The sequence below is a fragment of the Canis lupus genome, chromosome 29 (genome assembly GCF_011100685.1).
Source record: "Canis lupus familiaris isolate Mischka breed German Shepherd chromosome 29, alternate assembly UU_Cfam_GSD_1.0, whole genome shotgun sequence".
In the NCBI taxonomy this organism is placed as follows: Eukaryota; Metazoa; Chordata; class Mammalia; order Carnivora; family Canidae; genus Canis; species Canis lupus.
In genome coordinates, this window is record NC_049250.1 from 33921070 (window position 1) to 33942611 (window position 21542).

The 21542-nt window shown below is 33.2% G+C and overlaps 1 protein-coding gene across 17 annotated transcripts in view; it reads left to right on the forward strand.

The window, feature by feature from the left end:
- Positions 1–21542, forward strand: part of CNBD1 (cyclic nucleotide binding domain containing 1) — a 531845-nt gene that overhangs the window by 284276 nt on the left and 226027 nt on the right. For 16 of the 17 annotated variants that reach the window (XR_005381188.1, XM_038579686.1, XM_038579692.1 and 13 more), the window contains one exon: positions 141–328. Coding sequence is in view for 16 of the 17 variants with exons in the window: in XM_038579686.1 (XP_038435614.1) it covers positions 141–328 (188 nt within the window). In the remaining variant the exon portion in view is untranslated. The remainder of the gene's footprint in view (positions 1–140; positions 329–21542) is intronic. The other variant, XM_038579685.1, reaches the window with a different exon arrangement.

Here is a 21542-nt window from a genome sequence, read left to right on the forward strand (position 1 = left end):
AGATTACAGTCCTCATTGCATAAACTAAAAGAAATCCACTAAAAGCAAAGCAAGTGTAATACATGTGTGGTCATGTCTATATCAAAGAGCTTGGGAAATAAAGTCAACAGTATATCTTTTTTGGTTTTCTTCTGTTTCAGTGGTTGGAAATGATGGATTTTATATAATACTGAAAGGGTCCGCCCGACTTCAAACAAAGGCATATGGTAATCTCATTGAAGAAGATGAGTCAACAGCCTCCCTTATACCTCAGAGTTTCCAAGGATTTGTTGTCAGTGAAGGCATCAAAAACTTTTTACTTGCTGAGGTACAAACACATGACCCAACAGTAAGAAATGAATATTTGCTTCTTCCATAAACAATAAGGTATCATTGTTATAAAATTTGATCTCTTCCAGATTATGTAAATCCAAATGTCTTCAGTGAGTTAAGTATTAAGATAATGTATCTTTTAAAAATGAAAATTTACTATTAACATTGAACTTGAAATTCGTTTAAGAAATTTTAATGAGGAATGCCTTCAACAACATACCAACCCATTGGCAGGGATTATATAGTATATTTGATAACTAGGACAAGGCCAATGTGGTTGGATCACTAGTGAGGAAGAAGGGTAGTTTGAGATAATAATAAGATGATTATTTAGATTCTTTTCTCATAATTTGAGTTTTGTTTCTTTCCTATTGAGTTGTCTTTCTTATATATTTTGGGTATATTTTCAGCTATATGGTTTACAAATATTTTCTCCTATTCTGTAGGTTACCTTTCACTTGATCAACTGTTTTCTTCTGTTCTACAGAAGCTTTTTAGTTTAATGCAGTCTTACTTGTCTATTGCTTTTGTTACCTGTGCTTTTGGTGTCATATCCAAGAGAGATAAGGGAGACAGAACAGGTGATTTGAGGAGAAAGAGACAGAGGACAGATTATGAAAGGTCTTTTAATAAAGTCAAGAATGCATGCTTATCCTGTTTATCTGAAGAGCAAATGCTAAGGCGATCAAGAGTTTGATTCCATTACATTTGAAAAGTCTTACTTGAAGAAAATCCCCTGCTTGTATGTATTATTTTGAGACTATCAGGTGGTCAAAAAATTAAAGTTCAATATCTTTCTGGATCTCTGGATACTCTCCATAGGGATCAAATGTGGTTTGACTAGAATTGTAGCTTAAAAAGCCAATTTTAGATTTAGAGAGGTCAAGATGTTCGGAGTAGAAAAGAGCCAATGAAGCCAGTTAAAGCCAAATTATTTTTCACTATGGATTGAAGTCAGGTTCAAAAAGAATGAGAATAGATAAAACTAAGAAAGAAAGACAAAGATAAAAAATTAGACATAAATGTAAAAGTATATTGTTATTGATCACACATAAATGGGTAATGTTTCTGATTATTCTTTCTTTAAAGATTTTATTTATTTGTTCATGAGAGACACACACACAGAGAGGCATAGACACAGGCAGAGGGAGAAGCAGGCTCCATGCAGGGAGCCTGACATGGGACTTGATCCTGGGTCTCCAGGATCATGCCCTGAAGGTGGCGCTAAACCGCTGAGCCACCCGGGCTGCCCAGTTTCTGATATTTATTGGTAGAGATGAAAAAGAATACATTTGCCACTCAATGGCCACATACCATATACCTGATGCCATTCAATATGCTTTCCAAAAAAAAATTCCACACTGGCATATCAACTGTGGAATAAGGCTACTTCTTGGTCCACTTTGTAGTAGTTAACTCCATTCTTACAGGATCTATTTGTTTGATGAAGGCAAAACTCATGAATTAAAATAGGAATGTGATAGGACCGCCACCTCTGAATTCTACAGTAGGTCTATAAAGGTGGCACCCATCTGTCATTCTTCCTGTGATATAGTATTTTTTCTCCAGTTTTATTGAAGTATAATTGAAAAATAAAAATTGTATATATTTAAGGTGTACATCTTAAATGTAAATAAGGTAAAATTATCACCACAATCAAGCGAATTACCATATTCATCATCTCACATAGTTATAATCTTTTTGTGATGAGAAAATGGTACAGTATTGTTGACTTTAGTCACCATGCCTTAAATTAGATCTCTAGGATTTACTCACCTTTCATAACTGAAGCTTTGAGCAATTTCTCTTCATGTCCTCTACCCCAACCCCTGGTAACCAACATTTTACTCTCTGCCTCTATGATTTTGACTATTTTAGATTACACATGTAAGTGAGATCATACAATATTTGTTTTTCTATGTCTGGTTTATTTCACTTAACATACTGTCCTTCAGGTTCATCCATGTTGTAGCAATTGGCATTTTCTTTATCCATGCATCAGTGGATAAACATTTAAATTGTTTCCATATGTTGGCTATTGTAACTAATGCTGCAAAGAGCATGGAAATGCTGATATTTCCTGGAGAGTTTTTTTTCTTTAATTGTCTACACAGAAGTGAGATTGCTGGATTACATGGTAGTTCTAAGTTTTGGGGGGAAACTCTATACTAATTTCTGTACTAATTTACATTTCTACAATTTACAAGGATTCTCTTTCCTCCACATCTTTGTCAACACTTACCTTTTATCTTTTTGATGATAGCCATTGTAGCAGGTATATAGTGATAATTCACTGTGGTTTTGACTTGCATTTTCCTGATGATTAGACATGTTGAGCACTTTTTCATATACATGTTGGTCATTTATATATCTTCTTTAGAGAGACGATTATTTAGGTTCTTTTCTCATAATGTGAGTTCTTTGTTTCTTTCCTATTGAGTTGTGTTTCTTATATATTTTGGATATATATTAACCTCATTCAGATAAATGGTTTACAAATATTTTATCCTATTCTGTAGGTTGCCTTTCACTTGGTCAACTGTTTCTTCTGCTCTGCAGAAGCGTTTAGGTTTGATGCAGTCTCACTTGTCTATTTTTCCTTTTGTTTTTTGTGCTTTGGGTGTCATATCCAAAAAATCATTGCCTAGAATAATATCAAAAAACTTTTGTTTTCTTCTAAGAGTTTTATGGTTTCAGGTCTAATCTTTAAAACTTTAACCCATTTTGAGATGGTTTTTGTATGTGGTGCGAGATGAGTCCACATTTATTGCTCTGCATATGTATATCTAGTTTTCCCAACATCATTTATTTATGAGACTATCCTTTAATCAGTATGTTTCTTGGTACTCTTGTGGAAGATTAGTAACCATAACTGTATGGATTTTTTTCTGGGCTCTCTATTCTATTCCACTGGTCTTCATGTCTGCCTTTATGCCAGTAGTGTTCTGTTTTGATCAGCGTAGTTTTATAATATAGTTTGAAATCAAGAAGTGTAATGCCTTGTTCTTCTAGTTTGGCTTTTTAAAATTTCACATATAAGTGATATCATACAATATTTGTCTTTGACTTATCTCACTTAGCATAATGCCCTCAAGGTCCATCTGTGTTGTCACAAATGACAGTATTTTCTTCTTTCTCATGGCTGAATAATATTCTATTGTATATATAACATATCTTCGTTCCTATTCACCCATTGACAGACACTTAGATTGTTTCTATATCTTGGGCCTTGTGAATAATCCTATAGTAAACATGGAGGAGCAGATATCTTCTCAATATCTTGTTTTCATTTCTTTTGGATATATACCCAGAAGTGGAATTACTGGATTATATAGTAGTTCTATTTTTAACTGTTTTAAGGAATACCATACTGCTTTCCATATTGGCTGAACCAATTTATATTACCACCAACATTCTATAAGGGTTTATTTTTCTCCACATCCTCACTAACACATGTTATCTCTTAACTTCTTGAGGATAGCCATTCTGTTAGAATGCATGATTTCCCATTGTGGCTTTGATTTGCATTTCCCTGATGAGTAGATACTATGAGCATCTTTTCTGTATATATTAGCCATTTGGTTGTCTTCTTTGGTAAAACATCTATTTAGTTCTTCTGCCCATTTTTACATAAGATTGTGTTTAGTTGTTTTAGAGTTGTAGGAGTTCCTTATATATTTTGGATATATTTTTTAAAAGTTTTTTTAATTTTTATTTATTTTTTAAAAGATTTATTTATTTATGAGAGAGAGAGAGAGAGAGAGAGAGAGAGGCAGAGACACAGGAGGAGGGAGAAGCAGGCTCCATGCTGGGAGCCTGACGTGGGACTCGATCCCGGGACTCCAGGATCGCGCCCTGGGCCAAAGGCAGGCACTAAATCACTGAGCCACCCAGGGATCCCCTATATTTTGGATATTAACCCATTATCTGATATATCGTTTGCAAATATTTTCTCTCATTATATGTATTGTCTTTCATTTTGTTGTTTCTTTTGCTGTTCCGAAGCTTTTTAGTTTTGATATAGTCCCACTTGTTGATTTTCACTTTTGTTGCATTTGGTTTGGGTATTGTATCCAAATGGTATTGTATCCAAAATGATTGTAAAGATCAATGTCAAGAATCTTTATTCCCTGTGTTTTCTTCTAGGAGTTTTAAGGTATCAGATCCTAACTGTAAGTCTTTTAATGTATTTCAAGTTAATTTTTGTGGATGATGTAAGCGTCCGATTTCATTTTTTATGTGTTTATTCAGTTTTCCCAGCCCTATATGTTAAAAAAAAAAAAAAAACTATTGTTTCCCTCACTAAATTTCTGGATGATTTTGTCAAATATTAGTTGACTATATGAGAGTCTATTTCTCAGCTCTCTATTCTGTTCCATTGGCCCATGTGTCTATTTTTAAGCCAGTATCATACCATATGATTACTATAACTTTATAATATGGTTTGAAAGCAGGAAGTATGGTGACTCTAGCTGTTTTCTTTCTCAGGATTGCTTTGGCTATTTGTAGTCTTCTGTGGTTTCACACAAATTTTAGGATTGTTATATTTCTGTGAAAAATGCCATTGGAATTTTGATAGAGATTATATTGAATCTGCAGATTGCTCTGGGTAACATGGAGATTTGAAAAAATATTGATTCTTCCAATCCATGAGCACAGAGTATCTTTCCATTTATTATGCCTCCTTTAATTTCTTTCATTGATGACTTATAGTTTTCAGTACAAGTCTTTCACCTCCTTGGTCAAATTTACTTTTATATATTTTATTCTTTGTGATGCAATTGTAAATGGGCTTATTTTCTTAATTTCTCTGTTGTTATTAGTTGCATAGTTCATTATTAATGTAAAGAAATGCCACATATTTCTGTATGTTGATTTTTGTATTCTGCATCTTTACTGAACTCATTTATTAATTCTAACAATTTTTGGTGGAGTCGTTAGAATTTTCTGTATATAAGGTCATATCATCTGCAAATAATGAAAATTTTGCTGCTTCCTGATTTAGAGGCCTTGTATTTCTTTCTCTTGACTAATTATTCTTGCTGGGAATTCCAACACTGTGATGAGTAATAGCAGTGCAAGTGGCACACTTGTCTTGTTCCTGATCTTAAAGGAAAGGCTTTTAACATTTTATTATTGATATAATGTTAGCTGTGGGTTTTTTGTGTTTATGGCCTTTATTATGTTGAGGCATGATCCTTCTATACCCAGTTTGTTGAGGGTTTTTATTATGAATTTATCATGTATTTTGTCAAATGCTTTTTAAAAATATATATATTGAGATGATATGATTTTTATCTTTCATTCTGTAAGTCTGTTGTATCACATTTGATTTGTTTATGTTAAAGCATCCTTGTATTTAAGACATAATTCCCCCTTGCTATGTTGTATACCTTTAACTGTGTTGTTGAATTTGCTTTGGACAGTTTATAATAACTTTTTGTCTTATGAACACAAGATGTTTCTTTCTATTTATCTGTGTCTTCTTTCATTTCCTTCATCAATGTTTTCTAATTTTTAGTGTATATGTCTTTTACCTCTTTGGTTAAGTTTATTCCTAAGTATTTAATTCTTTTTGTTGTTCTTGTCAATAACATTGTTTTCTCAATTTCTTTTTGTATAGTTTGTTCCTCATGTATAGAAAAGCCACTGATTTTTTTATGTTGATTTGGTATTCTGCAACTTTCCTGAATTCATTTATTATTTCTAACAGTTTTTTTGGTAGAATTTTGGGGTTTTGTATACCTAAGACTTTACCATCTGCAAACATAATTTCTCTTCCTTCTTTCCTATTTGGATGTCTTTTTTTCTTTCTTTCTTTCTATCTCTTCCTCTCCCTCCCTCTTCCACTTGTCATCATTGGTGGTGGTGGTTGTGCTGGTGATGCTTTCTTCTTCTCTTTCTCCTCCTCCTCCTCCTCCTCCTCCTCCTCCTCCTCCTCCTCCTCTTTTCCTTCCATCCAATTTCTCTGTCTAGGAATTCAGTACTATGTTGAACAGAAGTGGCAAGAATGGATATTCTTGCTTTGGACTGATCTTAAAGGAAAATCTTTCAGTTTTTCCTTCATTGCTTATACTGTTAGCTATTAGCATTTTGTATATGGCCTTTATTTTGTTGAGGTACATTCCTTCTATAGCTATGGCTATTCTTTCTATAGCTTAGTGTTTAACATGAGTGGATGTTGAATTTTGTCAAATGCTTTTCCTATATCTGTTAAGAGTATCATGCAGTTTTTCCCTTTAATCTCCCCCCCCCTTTAATTCTACTGTGGTGAATCACATTGTGTAATCTACAAATCTTGAGCTATCCTTGCATTGCAGGAATAGATCCCACTTGGTTATGGTGTATAATCCTTTTAGTGTGCTGTTGAATTTATTTCATTAATATTTTATTTAGCTTGTTTTTGTTTTTACATTTGCGTTCCTCTAAAGGGATATTGGCCTTTAGTTTTCTTTCCTAAAGGTGTTTTTGTCTGGCTTTGATATTAGGCTGATGTTGGCCTCATTTAATGAGTTTAAGTGATCTCTTTTCTAGTTTTTGGAAGAATTTAAGAAAGATTGGTATCGATTCTTTTTTGAATGTTTGGCATAATTCAGTTGTGAATTCATTCTGTCCTGGGCTTTTCATAGCTGGGAGATTTTTGATTACTGTTTCAGTCTCCTTATTTGTTATACATCTTCTCAGTCTTCTATTCATTTGATTTACTTTTAGTAAGATATATATTTCTAAAAACAAATCCTTTTTTCTAGGCTATCCAATTTATTGGCATGAAACAGTTCATATTAATCTTTAATAATGCTTTTTATTTCTCAGCCGTAGGTTTTAATCTTTCCTCTTTCATTTTTGATTTTATATATTTAAAGATTCTCGTTTTTCTTAGACTAAGAGTTTATCAATTTTATCCTTTTAAAAAAACTCTTAGTATTATTGTTTTTTAAATTGTTTTTCATTCTCTATTTGGTTTATTTCTGCTCTAATATTCATTATTTTCTACCTTCTGCTAACTTTGGGCTCAATTTATTCTTTTTCTAGTTCATTAAGGTATGAAATTATTTTGAAATCTTTTTAAATATAAGCATTTATCACTATAAGTATTCCTTTTAGGACTACTTTTACTACATAGCATAAGTTTGGTATGTGGTGCTTTTTTTGGTTTGTCTTGATATATTTTTAAAATTGCATTTAAATGTATGCTTTTTAGTTTCTACATATTTGTGAATTTTCCCCTCTCCTTATAGTTATTGATTTCCAGTTTCATTTTATTGTTGTTGAAATATATGTTTGGGATTATTTTGATCTTAAATTTATTAAGATGTTTTGTGACCTAACATGTGATCTATCCTGGAGAATATTCCTTGTGTTTTGAGAAGACTATATATTCTGCTATTGGGTGGAAGGTTCCCTAATAGGTCTGTTAGGTCCATTTGGTCTTTAGTGTTCAGGTCAGCACTTTGTTGATTTTCTCTGTGAATGCTTTATCCACTTTTTAATGTGGGCTATTGAAGTCTATTATTATCTGTGTCCTTAAATCTAAAGTAAATCTCTTACCAGTAATCCATACAGTATATTACTGGTTCTTGTTTTATTTTGATCTCTTCAGCCACTCTATGTCTTTTTATTGCAGAGTTTGATACATAAAAATTAAAATGATTAACAATAAACATGAATTTACTATTGTCATTTTGTTAATTATTATCTTTCTGTTGGTAGTTATTTGCTCTCTTGTCATCCTTTGTTAATTGGTGACATTTTTATAGAGATTTGCTTTGATTCTTTTCTCTTTATCTTTTGTGTATCACTAAATATCTTGTGATTACATTTCTTAAATTGATAACAACTTCAATCACATACAAAATCTCTCTACTTTACCCTTCCTTGTGTACTTGTAGCCAGAGTTTACTTCTTCTTATATTGTATATCCTTTAACAGTTTTTGTGGTTATAGTTATTCTTAATATCTGTTTTCTAACTTTTTTTTATTATGATTTGAATAAATTTATGTACCACCATTACCATACTGCATTATTCTATATTTGATTGTATATTTACCTTTACCAGTCAAAGTTGTGTTTCCATGTGCTTTTACATTACTGTTTAGTATGCTTTTGTTTCAATTTGAAGAAATCTCTTTAGCTGTTCTTCTAAGGCCCATCTAGTGGTGATGAACTTCCTCAGTTTTCATTGTCTGAGAAAGTCTTTCATTTTAAAGGATAGTTCTGATATAGTCTTTGGCAATTTTCTTTCTTTTGGTACCTCAAATATATCATTCTATTCTTTCCTGGCCTGTGAGGTTTCTACTAAAAATCCACTGATAATTCCTAGTGTGATAAATTACCTTTCTCTTGCTGCTTTCAAAACTATCTTTGTCTTTGACTTGAAAATTTAATCATAATATGTCTTGATGTAGACCTCTTTATATTCAGCCTACTTGGAATCTTTGGGCTTCTCAAATCTTAATGTCTGTTTCCTTCTTCATGCTTGGGAAGTTTTTAGTCATTATTTCTTTAAGAAGGCTTTTTGTATCCTCCTCAGAGGATCTTCCTTAATAAGTGCTCTGACCACTAAGGCCAAGAAACCAATGTAAGGTAAGTCTCCACTCAAATCATACATTTAAGGCCTATGGAAATTGCCATGAGGTAGGTCTGTGGACCCCGTGGAGTTACTGTGAACCAGATCTAGGTGAAAACTACATTTTTAAACGCATTCTCCATCTCCATTTTCTCATGTAACAGATGGCCATTGTGACACTTAATGTATTCAGGTTTTAAAGTCATTTACCCAAGTTTTAGGGTTCAGCAGAATACTTGCTGGGGCTGTGAATGCAACTTTATCTTGAGCTACACTATTCTTATAATTAAATACTAGGCCCAGTACTCAGCTTTTTCTGTCTTCCAACTATAGAAGAGGAGATTTCATTTATATGCTGCTATGGAGCCCTTGGATTGCTTACTTCACCTTAAGCTGATGATTGATTTTCTTCAACCTTCTCTGTCTTTCTCCAATGTACTGATATCACCAAGCAATAGGCATTCTATTCTGTGATTCTTATAATTATTCATCCTCCAACATCTCAAAGGTCTGAGGTATTGTAATTTTCAGTGCATTCTTTTCTGCCAACACTCCATTCCTGTTCAATACCATTAAAAGTTTTATCAGTTGTAGTACTACAGTATGCCAGGGACTAGCAGTGCTATCAGTACTACAGTCATGGATTTTTATTGCAAACTGGCTGACAGGTAGTTCACAGCTCTAGAGTCCTTTCCCCCCCTACTTCTGATAGAATATTTTGAAAATATAGAATAGAAATAAAGGCAGACAAATTTCTTAGCTGTCAGCAACCCTGAGGCTTTCATTTAAGTCTGCTAAGGAACAAGTATATGATTATTAACTAAAATTTATTTCAGATTGTTAAAAATTTAAATAATCCTTGCCAACAAGGATATAATTGCCAAGGACAATTTTCCTTGCCATTGTCTCCTGTAAGAAATGTGAGTTTTAAGACATGTTGCACTATGCCTAAGTTTTGTTGTTGAACTTTTTGTTTATTTATTTAATGGGACTTTAAAAAATAAAAATGGTATGACTCTCAAAGATTTGTGCTAAGGAGTTTTTGTGATTTTCTCAAATAAAAGAAAAATATTTTTTCCTTCCATCTATTTGGCTTCTTTGCTATTATTTTCTTTTTTATTGTGTTGTATCAGACAACCAAAGAACAAAGAAGAAAAAAAATGCTATCTTTACTCTTCTAATTTAAACTTCTAATGGTTTTATAAACAAGTGGGCACTATCTGAGTATAATGAACATAGGTGAAAAAATACAGTCTAAAGATCAGATTCATTTTTCTTAAGATACAAACTGCTGTATTTCCTCCCTACTATCAATGTAAACTGGGCTCAAAAAATTAGTGTGACACAAATATACAGCAAGAATTTTTGTTTTTGCTTTTCTGGACATTGATTCGTACATTAAAACAAAAACACTTTTCTATTATAGTGTTTTATGTAAGTAAAGGAGAGAAAAAATATATTTTCCTTTACAAGATCATCAGCTTAATGATTCTAAGTAGTTTTAATTTTTAAAATTTATTTTATCTTTTCTAATTAACCTCACAATTTTTCAAATAGCAATCATAAAGAAAATCAGATTTCTTTAGAGTCATCTCAGTATGGCATGGTAACACACACATCCTCACACATGCAATCATAACAATATTTTAAACTTTATAAACTTTTGTATTTAATATATAAATATGTATTTTGCTATGTCCTGTCTTTTATTAAAATGTATTTTTGACATTATAACATAACATTTAGCAACATTATAAAAGCAAATACTTAAGTTGAAGATCCTCAGTAATTATTAAAAGAAATTTCCAGTTTATTAGCAGAAGTTTTCTTTTAAGAATAAAAAACACATTTGAAATCATATGTAAATAAAATCATTTGTTTAAAAATATGTATTGAATAAGTTGGACACAGTAGAGTAAAATTATAAAATAGCTTTATTTCTTATTCATACCTAAGTTTTTAAACAAGCTATGTAGCATTATTCTTCCCTGTTCTCTGGATAAAATCTCAGTCAGATCCTATGTATTAACAAATAATCTCATTTTTTTAGATATTATAATTTCTAGAGCTGTCTTCATATCAAAATTTCTAACTGTCATGCTTGACAGCCCAGCTTGTGCCTTATTGTGCCATAATTCTGCAGTGGAGAAAGGGGTTATTCATTCCTCTTTTCTTACTATGAATCCTATTCAACTAACTAGCGGCTTTTTCTGACTCTTTGCAGCCAAGATCAAGAAGGAAGGGAGGGTGGATATTAGAAGTAAAAGTCTTTGGTTATCTTTTGTGATTTGATGTCTAGATGCAGTGCTTTATGTATTCTTTTCCCTGTAACACCCTAGAAGGGTGCTATCTCCTCTAGGGGATTATTTAATACTATATCCTTCATCCAAGGCTTTGGGCAGTTAGAAGACCACTGGTCTTTCTTTTGGGGGTTCACATTTTCTGGGAATTCTCCAGCTTCACTCCTTTCTCTGGGCAGTCCCACACTGGTTACCTTTTGTGAACGTACCTGGCTGATGGGACAGGTAGAGTCACATACTTATTCTCTCAAATTCCTAGCTCCTCACTTTGAGCCTCTGGGAGAAAGGAAAGGGACAGAAGGGAGAAGACTCTGACAAACTCTTACTGAACAAGCTTTGTTCTCAGTTTCCTGATCTCAGCTTACAATCTCTTGAGTTAGGAAATGAGCTAAAGTTCACAAAACTGATTTTACAATCTCTGAATCTCTGTGCGAGTTCTCCAAACTTTAGTCCCTGTCACTCTGAAACAACAGGAAAAAAGTCACTTTAGGAAATAGGAAAACTCCAACAAGCACTGTGACATAAGTATCTATTATCTCTCTAGCCTTTATAGAAATAAATTTTATTATATACAATTTAAATTTATATAAATATAAGTTTAACTTTCTGGGATAATTAGAAAAATTGCATTTAATATTCATTGGTATACCTACAATATCCCATTTTATTTATATATGTATATATATGTGTGATATAATTCATATGCAATTAAATATGTGCTTATCCACAACACATAGAAAAAAGCAAATGTTCTAATTATTATATATGATGTAATCATATATATCCTATTATATTTGTTACATATTATATAATTATATATCCTATTACATATATATAGTATGATATATTCTATATATATATATATATACACATAGAATACACATAATGCATAGAATGTAAGGACATATTTTTTTATTCTCTTATTTCCACAGAAAATTTACATGTAATTTTATTTTTTTCTTGAAACCCACTACAATTTGGCAAAAGCTAAGATATTGAAATGTAGCTCTTTACTGTGTGCATTTGCTACATAAAAATTTAGTTTCAACCAGTTAGCTATTAAAAGGAAAGGTATTTTTTCCCTGATGCTACAGATTCACAGTTAAATTGACTAGTTTTATCAAGTATTTGTACTCTGTAAGATTTTTTTGTGTGTGTTAAGAGTTGTGGTGGGTTTATGACACAATCTTGAAAAGACTACAGATGTAGATTTTGGAATTATCTACAACGACACGTGATATGCAAACCACAAAAATAAATAATGACTCTGATTTAAAAAAAACAGTATTAAAAAGAAAGGGCTCAATTCAAGGAGCAAATTTGATTAATTCCATACTTTGAAAGATGGAAAAGAGCCACCAAAGAACCCAGCAAAAGAGCAGAACTAGAACTGTGACAGGGTCCTAGGAGCCAAGGGAGATGCTTAAATGGTCATCAACATTTTGAGGCCCTTTCTCTCTATTTATGAGAGCTTTGCATAGTTGTATCTTGTGACCCATTGTGAGCATTTGTTAGATGACCTGATAGCATCCTAGATGGGAGAAAATAGATTTCCCTTGAATATATATAATTTAACTAATTAAAGTTCAAACCCTTAATGTGATAATTTTTTGTGCTCTTCTTTAGCAAATTAGTTCATTAAATCTAAAAATAAGACATGACTGACTTGACTAATTGCATATTATTCTTTTTTATTATTATTTTTTTTAATTTTTATTTATTTATGATAGTCACAGAGAGAGAGAGAGAGAGAGAGAGGCAGAGACACACCAGAGGGAGAAGCAGGCTCCATGCACCGGGAGCCTGACGTGGGATTCGACCCCGGGTCTGAGGGGATCGCGCCCTGGGCCAAAGGCAGGCGCTAAACCACTGCGCCACCCAGGGATCCCTTGCATATTATTCTTAAGCAGGTTGGATGCTTTGTTGCCTTGATAATTCTTACAAAATTAGTATTTCTCAATAATAAAAATTATAAATAATAAAATATTTATTTTTCTCATCCTCCTGCTCTTGTTAATATTGAGACAGTGATATTCTATTCATGTCTCTTACAGATCTGGCTTTGTTTATGGATTTTTGTAAGCATGTCTCCAAGCAGGCATACAAATCAACACACAGACACACACACAAAAACACACACACCTATTATTTGACAACATTGTGATGGAACCAAGGATTACTGAAATAAAACATAAGGAATGCTTGTAAATAACTCTTGTTTGGAGGAAGAGAAAGTTCATTGTGGTTTAGAGTGGTCAGGAACATGTCATTGGAGTTAAGGAGCTTGAATTATGTCTCGAAGTGGAGATAGTTTATAGATCAATAAAGAAAGGCAATATCTGTTTATTTTATAGAATTCCGTAGAATAGAACATATATTGAAGGAGCCTCCAGGGACATCTGTGTTTTCCTCACGTTGTGTGGCCTTATGCAGTGACCATGATAACACCACTTTAAGAACACAAATGATGCAGTCAAGCTACATTGCAGCTCTGAAAACAGACAATCTACGAAGGCTCTCTGCTTAAGTTTCCTTATCTGTAAAAACTAAGCTAATAATAATGACCTCATAGATCATTGTATTAAGTGAGATTATATAAGCACTGAGAACAATGTGTAGCATATTATGAGAACTGAATTTTATCCTACAGTTATTATTATTGGTGTTTTTGCTTTTAATTCTTTTTTTTTTTTTTTTACTAATTTTGCATTTGGGCTGTCCTATTTCTTCTTTTATTTTTATTATTTTAAAAAGATTTTATTTATTTATTTGAGAGAGAGAGAGAAAGTGAGAAGAGGTGTGAGAGGGAGAAAGAGTCTCAAAAGACTCCATGCTAAGCAGAGAACGCAGTGCGAGGGTTCATCCCAGGACCCTGAGATCACTACTTGAGCCAAAGGCAGACGCTCAACCACTGAGCCACCGAGGTGCCCCTGTAGTTTATCTTTAGAGCTAGTTGGAAGAGTTCTTCTTTGATGAAAGCACAGTAAGGAACTATACTAATCACTTGAAAAGAGTGTTAACTTCATACATTTTAGAAAGATTAATCTGACAGTTTGTGTCATACTCTGGTGTCTTTTGATTACTGTTGTTTTCAAGAGATTTGATTTTTGCTCACAGTTATTTAATATTTTCATGCTAGAGCCAGCGGACTTCCCTGATTATTTAATCACTTTGCTCTGTGTCAGGATGTGCTTTTAAAATTAAACTTTCCCTTTCCTGAAGAATGCCTTAATAAATTTTGCCTTAAAAATAAACAGCCTAACTAATATATGATTGATATTTATAATAGACAGAAAAGTTAAGACTTATGTGGAAGTAAGCCCGTCTTTGCTCCTATATTTTTTAATAAAAAATTATGAGTGGGGCACCTGGATGGCTCAGTCAATTAAGCATCTGGATTAGGCTCAGGTCGTGATCCTGGGCTCCTGGGATCAAGTCCTGCATCAGGCTTCCTGCTCCCTTCTCTCTCTGCTTCTCTCTGTCTCTGTCTCTCATAAATAAATTAAAAAAAAATCTTTTTAAAAAAGTTATGAGCATTCAGGTCTTGATCTCAGCATCATGAGTTCAAACCCTCTGTTGGGCTCCAGGCTGGGCATGAAGACTACTTAAAACAAAAACAAAAACAACAAAAACAAAAACACAACTTATGAGCATTTTAAAGAAACAATCAAATCATATCTTTTGGGTTCCATTAATTCTTCATTTGAATATGAAAATAACTGTTATTTTAAAAATATTTACTAACTTTTTTTTTTTAAAGGCAGGGGAGTATTGTAGTGTATTTTACACGTGAAAAAGTCATTTTGTCTGTTGTGGGTAGAGTATAGTGGATTTGCAAAATGTGGTGAAGGAGGCAAAGCAGGGAAATCAGTAAGAAGGTTCTGGTAATAGTGCATGTGGAACTGTTATTTGTCTGGATAGTGTTGCTTAGTAGAGAAGTATAGGTATAGATGGATGTGGGATATATTTAGTATGTAAAATTGACAGAACTTGCTTATGGATTGGACACAAAAAGTAACTGAAAGACATGACTTAGTGATCATTTCTAGAATTTTAGAGAAATTGGTGAATGTTAATATCATTTATTGGGATTGAGAAGACTGAGGTAGAGAGGATTTAAGAGAGAAAATGTAGAGTTCTAATTTGGTGTTTTATTTTTTAATTTTTTTAAAGAACTTTTTTTTAAAGATTTTATTTATTTATTCATGAGAGACAGAGAGAGAGAGAGAGAGAGAGAGGCACAGACACAGGCAGAGGGAGAAGCAGGCTCCACGCAGGGAGACCAACATGGCACATGGGACATGGGACTCGATCCTGAGACTCCAGAATAATGCCCTGGCCAAAGGCAGGCGCTTAACCACTGAGCCACTCAGGGATCCCCTAATTTGGTGTTTTAGATTCACTATTTTGAGATGCAAAAATATATCCAAGTGGAAAGGTGTGTTGACAGTTTGAAATACAAGTCTAGATCTTAAGAGTGTCAGGATGTTGCCTGTATCCATTTGGTTGCTTAATAGTATTCAGTTATATGAATATACCACAACTTATTTATCTATTATTCTACTTATAGACATCTGAGTTATTTCCAAAGCAACAATTATCAGGTACAAAGTTTTTTGTGCCAAATGTTTTTATTTCTCTTGGATAAATACGTAGGAATGAAATTATTGGTTGATGGATAAAATAAATACTTAACTTTTCATAAAACTGGTAAATAGTTGCCCAAAGAAGTTGTAATGTTTAAAAGTACAGGCTTAAAAATAATAGTGTTGAAAATAGAACCTAATATTTTGTTGTTTATATTTCTAAATATAAACTTATAAATATATGAATTGGCTTGACGGCTTTGCTAGGTGAGAGTTGGAAGTAGAAACAATTAATACTCCAATCGTAAGTCTGATGATGAAAGCAGTGATGGGAAAGATGCTGAATTATAATAGCAACTGTTATTTAATGAGTATCTACTATGTACATACACTAAGTTAAGGCTAAATTAAGACTTTCATAAAGTGAAATCCTCATAGCAACTCTATGAGACATATATTTATTATCATTGAGGAAACTAAGATTTTAGTTATTTGTCTCAGGTCACATAGTCAATACTCAGATTGAAATGGAACCCTAGTTTGTTGATTTTTAAGCCCAGACTATTATTCAATCACCTAGGGTTCCTGTCTTCTAAGCAAACAGGTTGATTTCTTGAGTGGAATTTTAAAATAGAATAAGTAGATGTAATTCTTAGAGTAAATTTTTATTTTAAAAATATTTTTATTTATTTATTCCTGAGACACACACACACACACACACACACACACAGAGAGAGAGAGAGGTAGAGACATAGGCAGAGGGAGAGATAGGTTCCCCGCAGGGAGCCAGATGTGGGACTCAATCCCAGGATCTTGGGATCCCTCCCTGAGCCAAAGGCAGAAGCTCAACTGCTGAGCCACTCAGGTGTTCCTAGAGTAAGTTTTTAAATCAGAGTTTCAGGTCATTGAGTGACAAATGTGCATGCACAGTGACCAACGGGAACTATGAAATAGCACCAAGGAGAAATCCTGCTTCTTTGTTCTGTGTTGCAGAGATTGAGAATGCTGTATCAAAATTTTGGCTAAAGGTGGACTAAAATGACTTTTGGACTTCTAAATAAACGTACTGGTTTCAGAAGCTAGTATCACTTAATATTAAGATAACAAAAATAAATATATCTTTGCAGATACATGAATGCTCATCTTTAGCATACATTTTTATATGGTATTAGATCTTTTAGTTGTAAGGTAATAGCTTAAACCATTTTGGTGGTTTGGATGGCCATGTTTAATTGTACTGAGCTCGTTTAACTGAATTTTATTTTTTTTGTTTTGCCACTGCTGGCGTGTATGGCAGTACAGCTTTATGTCATAGTAGCAGTAATATAGCACAGCTTTTAAAAACCAGCTTTTTAAAATAAATTTTCCTTTTTTGGCCACTTACTTGTCTATTTTGGACAAATTACTTAAAACTTAATTGCTTCATCTATAAAATGGGAATAATAATAATACCTACTTCACAGCTCTTCGTGTCTATGCTCCCCTATCCACCAAATCAGGTGCACAGCATGTCCCTTCTCATTTCCCTGGTTAATTCATTAGAATTTACTTACTTTCATTCATTTATTAGGTTATAAAGAAGCTTAGTCAGTTTTCCGATTGGGGTATCTGGCTAATTCATAATCTTAACCCATTTTTGGATCCTGTTTAACATGGTAATTGTGTGTAACCATCAATGCTTTCTTTCCAGGATTTAGTTTTGTTGTAGCTATCTAGCTTTGTCACAATCTCCAAAATTTCATCGCACTACTTACCAAGTAGAAGTGTACATTTTTTAAAAGATTTATTTAGTTATTTAGTTATTTATGAGAGAGAGAGAGAGAGAGAGAGAGAGGCAGAGGCACAGGCAGAGGGAGAAGCAGGCTCCATGCAGGGAACCCGTCGTGGGACTCGATCCCCGGACTCCAGGATCGCGCCCTGGGCCAAAGGCAGGCACCAAACCGCTGAGCCACCCAGGGATCCCCTGAAGTGTACATTTTTATGTTGTAGATACTTATATGCTAAAGGAATGTATAGAACACCCAGAATGTAATACATCCATACCATTATTTTATATATATATATATATATATATATATATATATATATATATATATATATGAAACTATACTTATAAGAGAGAGGAGGTAGAGATTAAGGAAAATACGAAGTGCAATTTGAAATAATAAAAGTGAGGATAAAAGGGTAGATAGTGTGAGATAGTTCTAGGCTTGAAGCCTGGGTCTGTTATTTACTGACTGTTTGACCTTTTGGATATGGTCCTTAATTTTTCCAAAGCTCCCTCCTTTCTTTCTCTCTTTCTTTCTCTCTTTCTCTCTCTCTCTTTCCCCTTTCTTTTTCTTTCTTCCTTCCTTCCTTTCTTTCTTTCTTTCTTTCTTTCTTTCTTTCTTTCTTTCTTTCTTTTCTTTCTTTCCTTCCGTCCTTCCGTCCTTCCTTCTTTCTAAAGATTTATCTATTTATTTTAGAGAGAGAAAGCACACACACACGTAGGAGCACTGGGGAGGGGCAGAAGGAGAAGGACATAGAGTCTCAAGTAGGCTCCATGCTGAGCACAGGGCCCAAAGAGGGGCTCAATCTCACAACCCTGAGATCCTGACCTGAGACGAAACCAAGAGTCCATTTCTCAACCCACTGAGCCCTCCAGGTGCCCCTGTTTCTTTATTTCTAAGATAAATTTAATGGTAGTAATACTACTAACAATATCTTCCAAGTGGTGCTGTTTGAGGCTGAAATAAGATGATTCATGAAAGTGCTTAACCCAATAAAGGCTCAATAAATCTTGTTTTGATTATTATACATTAGCAATATATATCAATTGCCGAATGAACTTTGTAGGCAGCAATTAATTATTCAAGCCTAAAGGAAAGAGTAGTAGCTTTTGGCAGGCAATAGATAAAAAAGATAGATTGAAAAAGTTAAATTTAAAATGGATAGACATAGGGACACCTGAGTGACCCAGTGGTTGAGCATCTACCTTTGACTCAGGTTGTGATCCTGGCATCCTGGGATCGAATCCTGCATTAGGCTCCCCACAGACAGCCTGCTTCTCCTTCTGCCTGTGTCTCTTCCTCTCTCTCCATGTCTCTCATGAATAAATAAAATCTATAAAAAATTAAATAAAATGGATTGAAATAGCATATGAAAGGAGGCGTTTTCTATGGCGATAAAGGGCTGTTAGGAAAACTAAGTCAGAATTCAAAAGATATCTTGACCAAATATTGTTGATAATGAATTAACTAGAATGATAAATCCATCTAAGGGAATAATTTGGAGATAGGGCTAGAAAAATAGGTGGGAGAGTAGAGTATTTTAGGATTAAGGGATTCATACTTGGACACTACTGGAAATTATGGACATTGACTTATACTCACAATAGCATTGTATACAAAAACTCATATGTGGTATAGTTTTGAAAAGAATAATAACAGAAGTATCTAGCATGGTATCTGGTACATGAAGAAGGAAGAATAATCATGTGATCACTACTGTGGCCCAGGAATAATATAAGAGCATGAAATGCAGTGATTAAATTCATAGCTTGTGCCTGTACAAATCAAATAATTAAATAATATGATACCAGTACCCATGCATAAAGAAAACAAAATGATATTTATTTGCAATAATTTGGGGAACTATAATTATACCACTTACATCCTTGTTAAAATAAGAAAAGGCAATGGTTCTGCCTCCCTTTGTAATTGTATATATTGGATAACCAAAGATAATGAGCACATATACGTAATATAATTGCTGCATAAATTTAATTGTTGATATTTACATTAATTTTTATGTTTTATGGAAATTAATCTATTCCTTAAAATCTTCTTTGTTGGCTTATATCAATTGTTGGCTAGTCAGTGTGAGTGAGAAGTAGGTGATAAGGGCTGTGGGGGTCAGAGTTTGTTAAAACCAATTTGCTGTCAGTATGTATGTATCTTTAATTTAGAGTGAAAATATTTTGAGTGAATTAATCACTGTACTATTAAATCCCAACTTTTCAGTCTCCTAACTGCAAAGTATTTCTAATCTGTGTTATCAGCACAGTGTATCTTTCTTAGCTGAGAGCAATCGAGCCATGAGAGTCTTACTCATACTGTCCAATACAATTCAGATTTTATCAGATATTTGGAGAAAATTTGGGGTAACTTCAGAGATATTGATAAATGGTTGTTTCCACATGATAAATAACACATCTCTTTTATAAGACAATTGAATAGCAATTTCATCTCTTAGACCCAGAGTAAAACTCAACCAATAATTTCAAATGGGAATTTATTCCAGTTGATTTTAAGTTCTGAGCCCAGCAGAATCATTGGGATATTTTGAAAAGTAAAGACAAGATCATGTTTTATAAGGATAATTGATTTATCTTTAAGTATCTAATTTATCTGCTTCCAGATTTCTGAGAATGGTGGGTACTGCCTGACTTTCTGGGTATACTTTGTTCGAAACTCAGTTCCCCTCATTCTTTTCCTTGTATTTCTCCATATCACAACACTCCTCAAGGTTTCAGTCCCAGTCCAGACTTCTACTAATCCCCTCTATCTCTATCTAATTTATTCACAGATTGTTTTGAATAAATTTTTGCTGTTATTTAGATATTGGTCCCCCCAGATACCTATCCTAACCCCAATGTAAAAGTGACTCCTTAAAGTCAGGGAGCTTATTTTTTCTGATGCCTATAGTGTAGTATTCCAGAAATATTTATGGTGTTCAATAAGAAAATCTTAAATTCTGTGTAATCTAATCAAGCAGAGGCTTCAAAATAGCAAGGATGAACTATGAAATGTTTTGATTCAATTAAATTGCAAATGATATAGGATTTAATCCCCATTGATTCAAAGTTCCTATTTTTAAATACTGCATTTGTTATATCTAAATTGATATGTTTAAAACATGTGCAATTATTTTCTTAAAAATGAAAGATAAATATTGGAATATTTAAAAGTTAAAAATTAGAAAGTCACTCAAAAAATATTTTTGCTATAATGAATTGAAACTTAACATCTAAATGGCCCTCCATCATTTAAAAACTTAATAGAGATAGTTTGTGATTTAGTTAAAACATAAGGATATTTTTCTTCTTTTCTTTCTTTTCTTTTTTCTTTTCTTTTCTTTTCTTTTTTTCTTTTCTTTTCTTTTCTTTTCTTTCTTTTCTTTTTTCTTTTCTTTTCTTTCTTTTCTTTTCTTTTTTTCTTTCCTTTCCTTTCTTTTCTTTTTTCTTTTATTTTATTTTCCTTTTCCTTTCTTTTCTTTTAAGATTTTAGCCATTTATTCATGAGAGGCAGAGAGAGAGAGAGAGAGAGAGAGAGAGAGAGAGACCGGCAGAGGGAGAAGCAGGTTCCATGCAGGGAGCCTGACATGGGACTTGATCCGATCTCCAGGATCAGGCCCTGGAGTGAAGGCAGCGCTAAACTGCTGAGTCACCAGGGCTGCCCCATAAGGATATTTCTTACCATTACTACATGTAGTGGACTTTTTACAGAATTAGAATGGGTTGTGTAACTCTAAACATCAGATCATAGCACATTTATTACTATTTGAAAATAAATTTAGAAAGTAAAAATTATACTATGAGATGTTCTTACAGCTCTTGTATTATAAAAGCAATAAAGGAGAGATGTTTATTGGTACATATTAAGTCTGTTTACCAGTAATTTTTTAATAACGTCATAAAAAGACTTTATATAGCAGCATTAAATCAGATCTATCTTACTTCAAAAGCATATACTTAATATAATTAAAGCTATCAATTTGTTTTATATTCCTCTTGATCT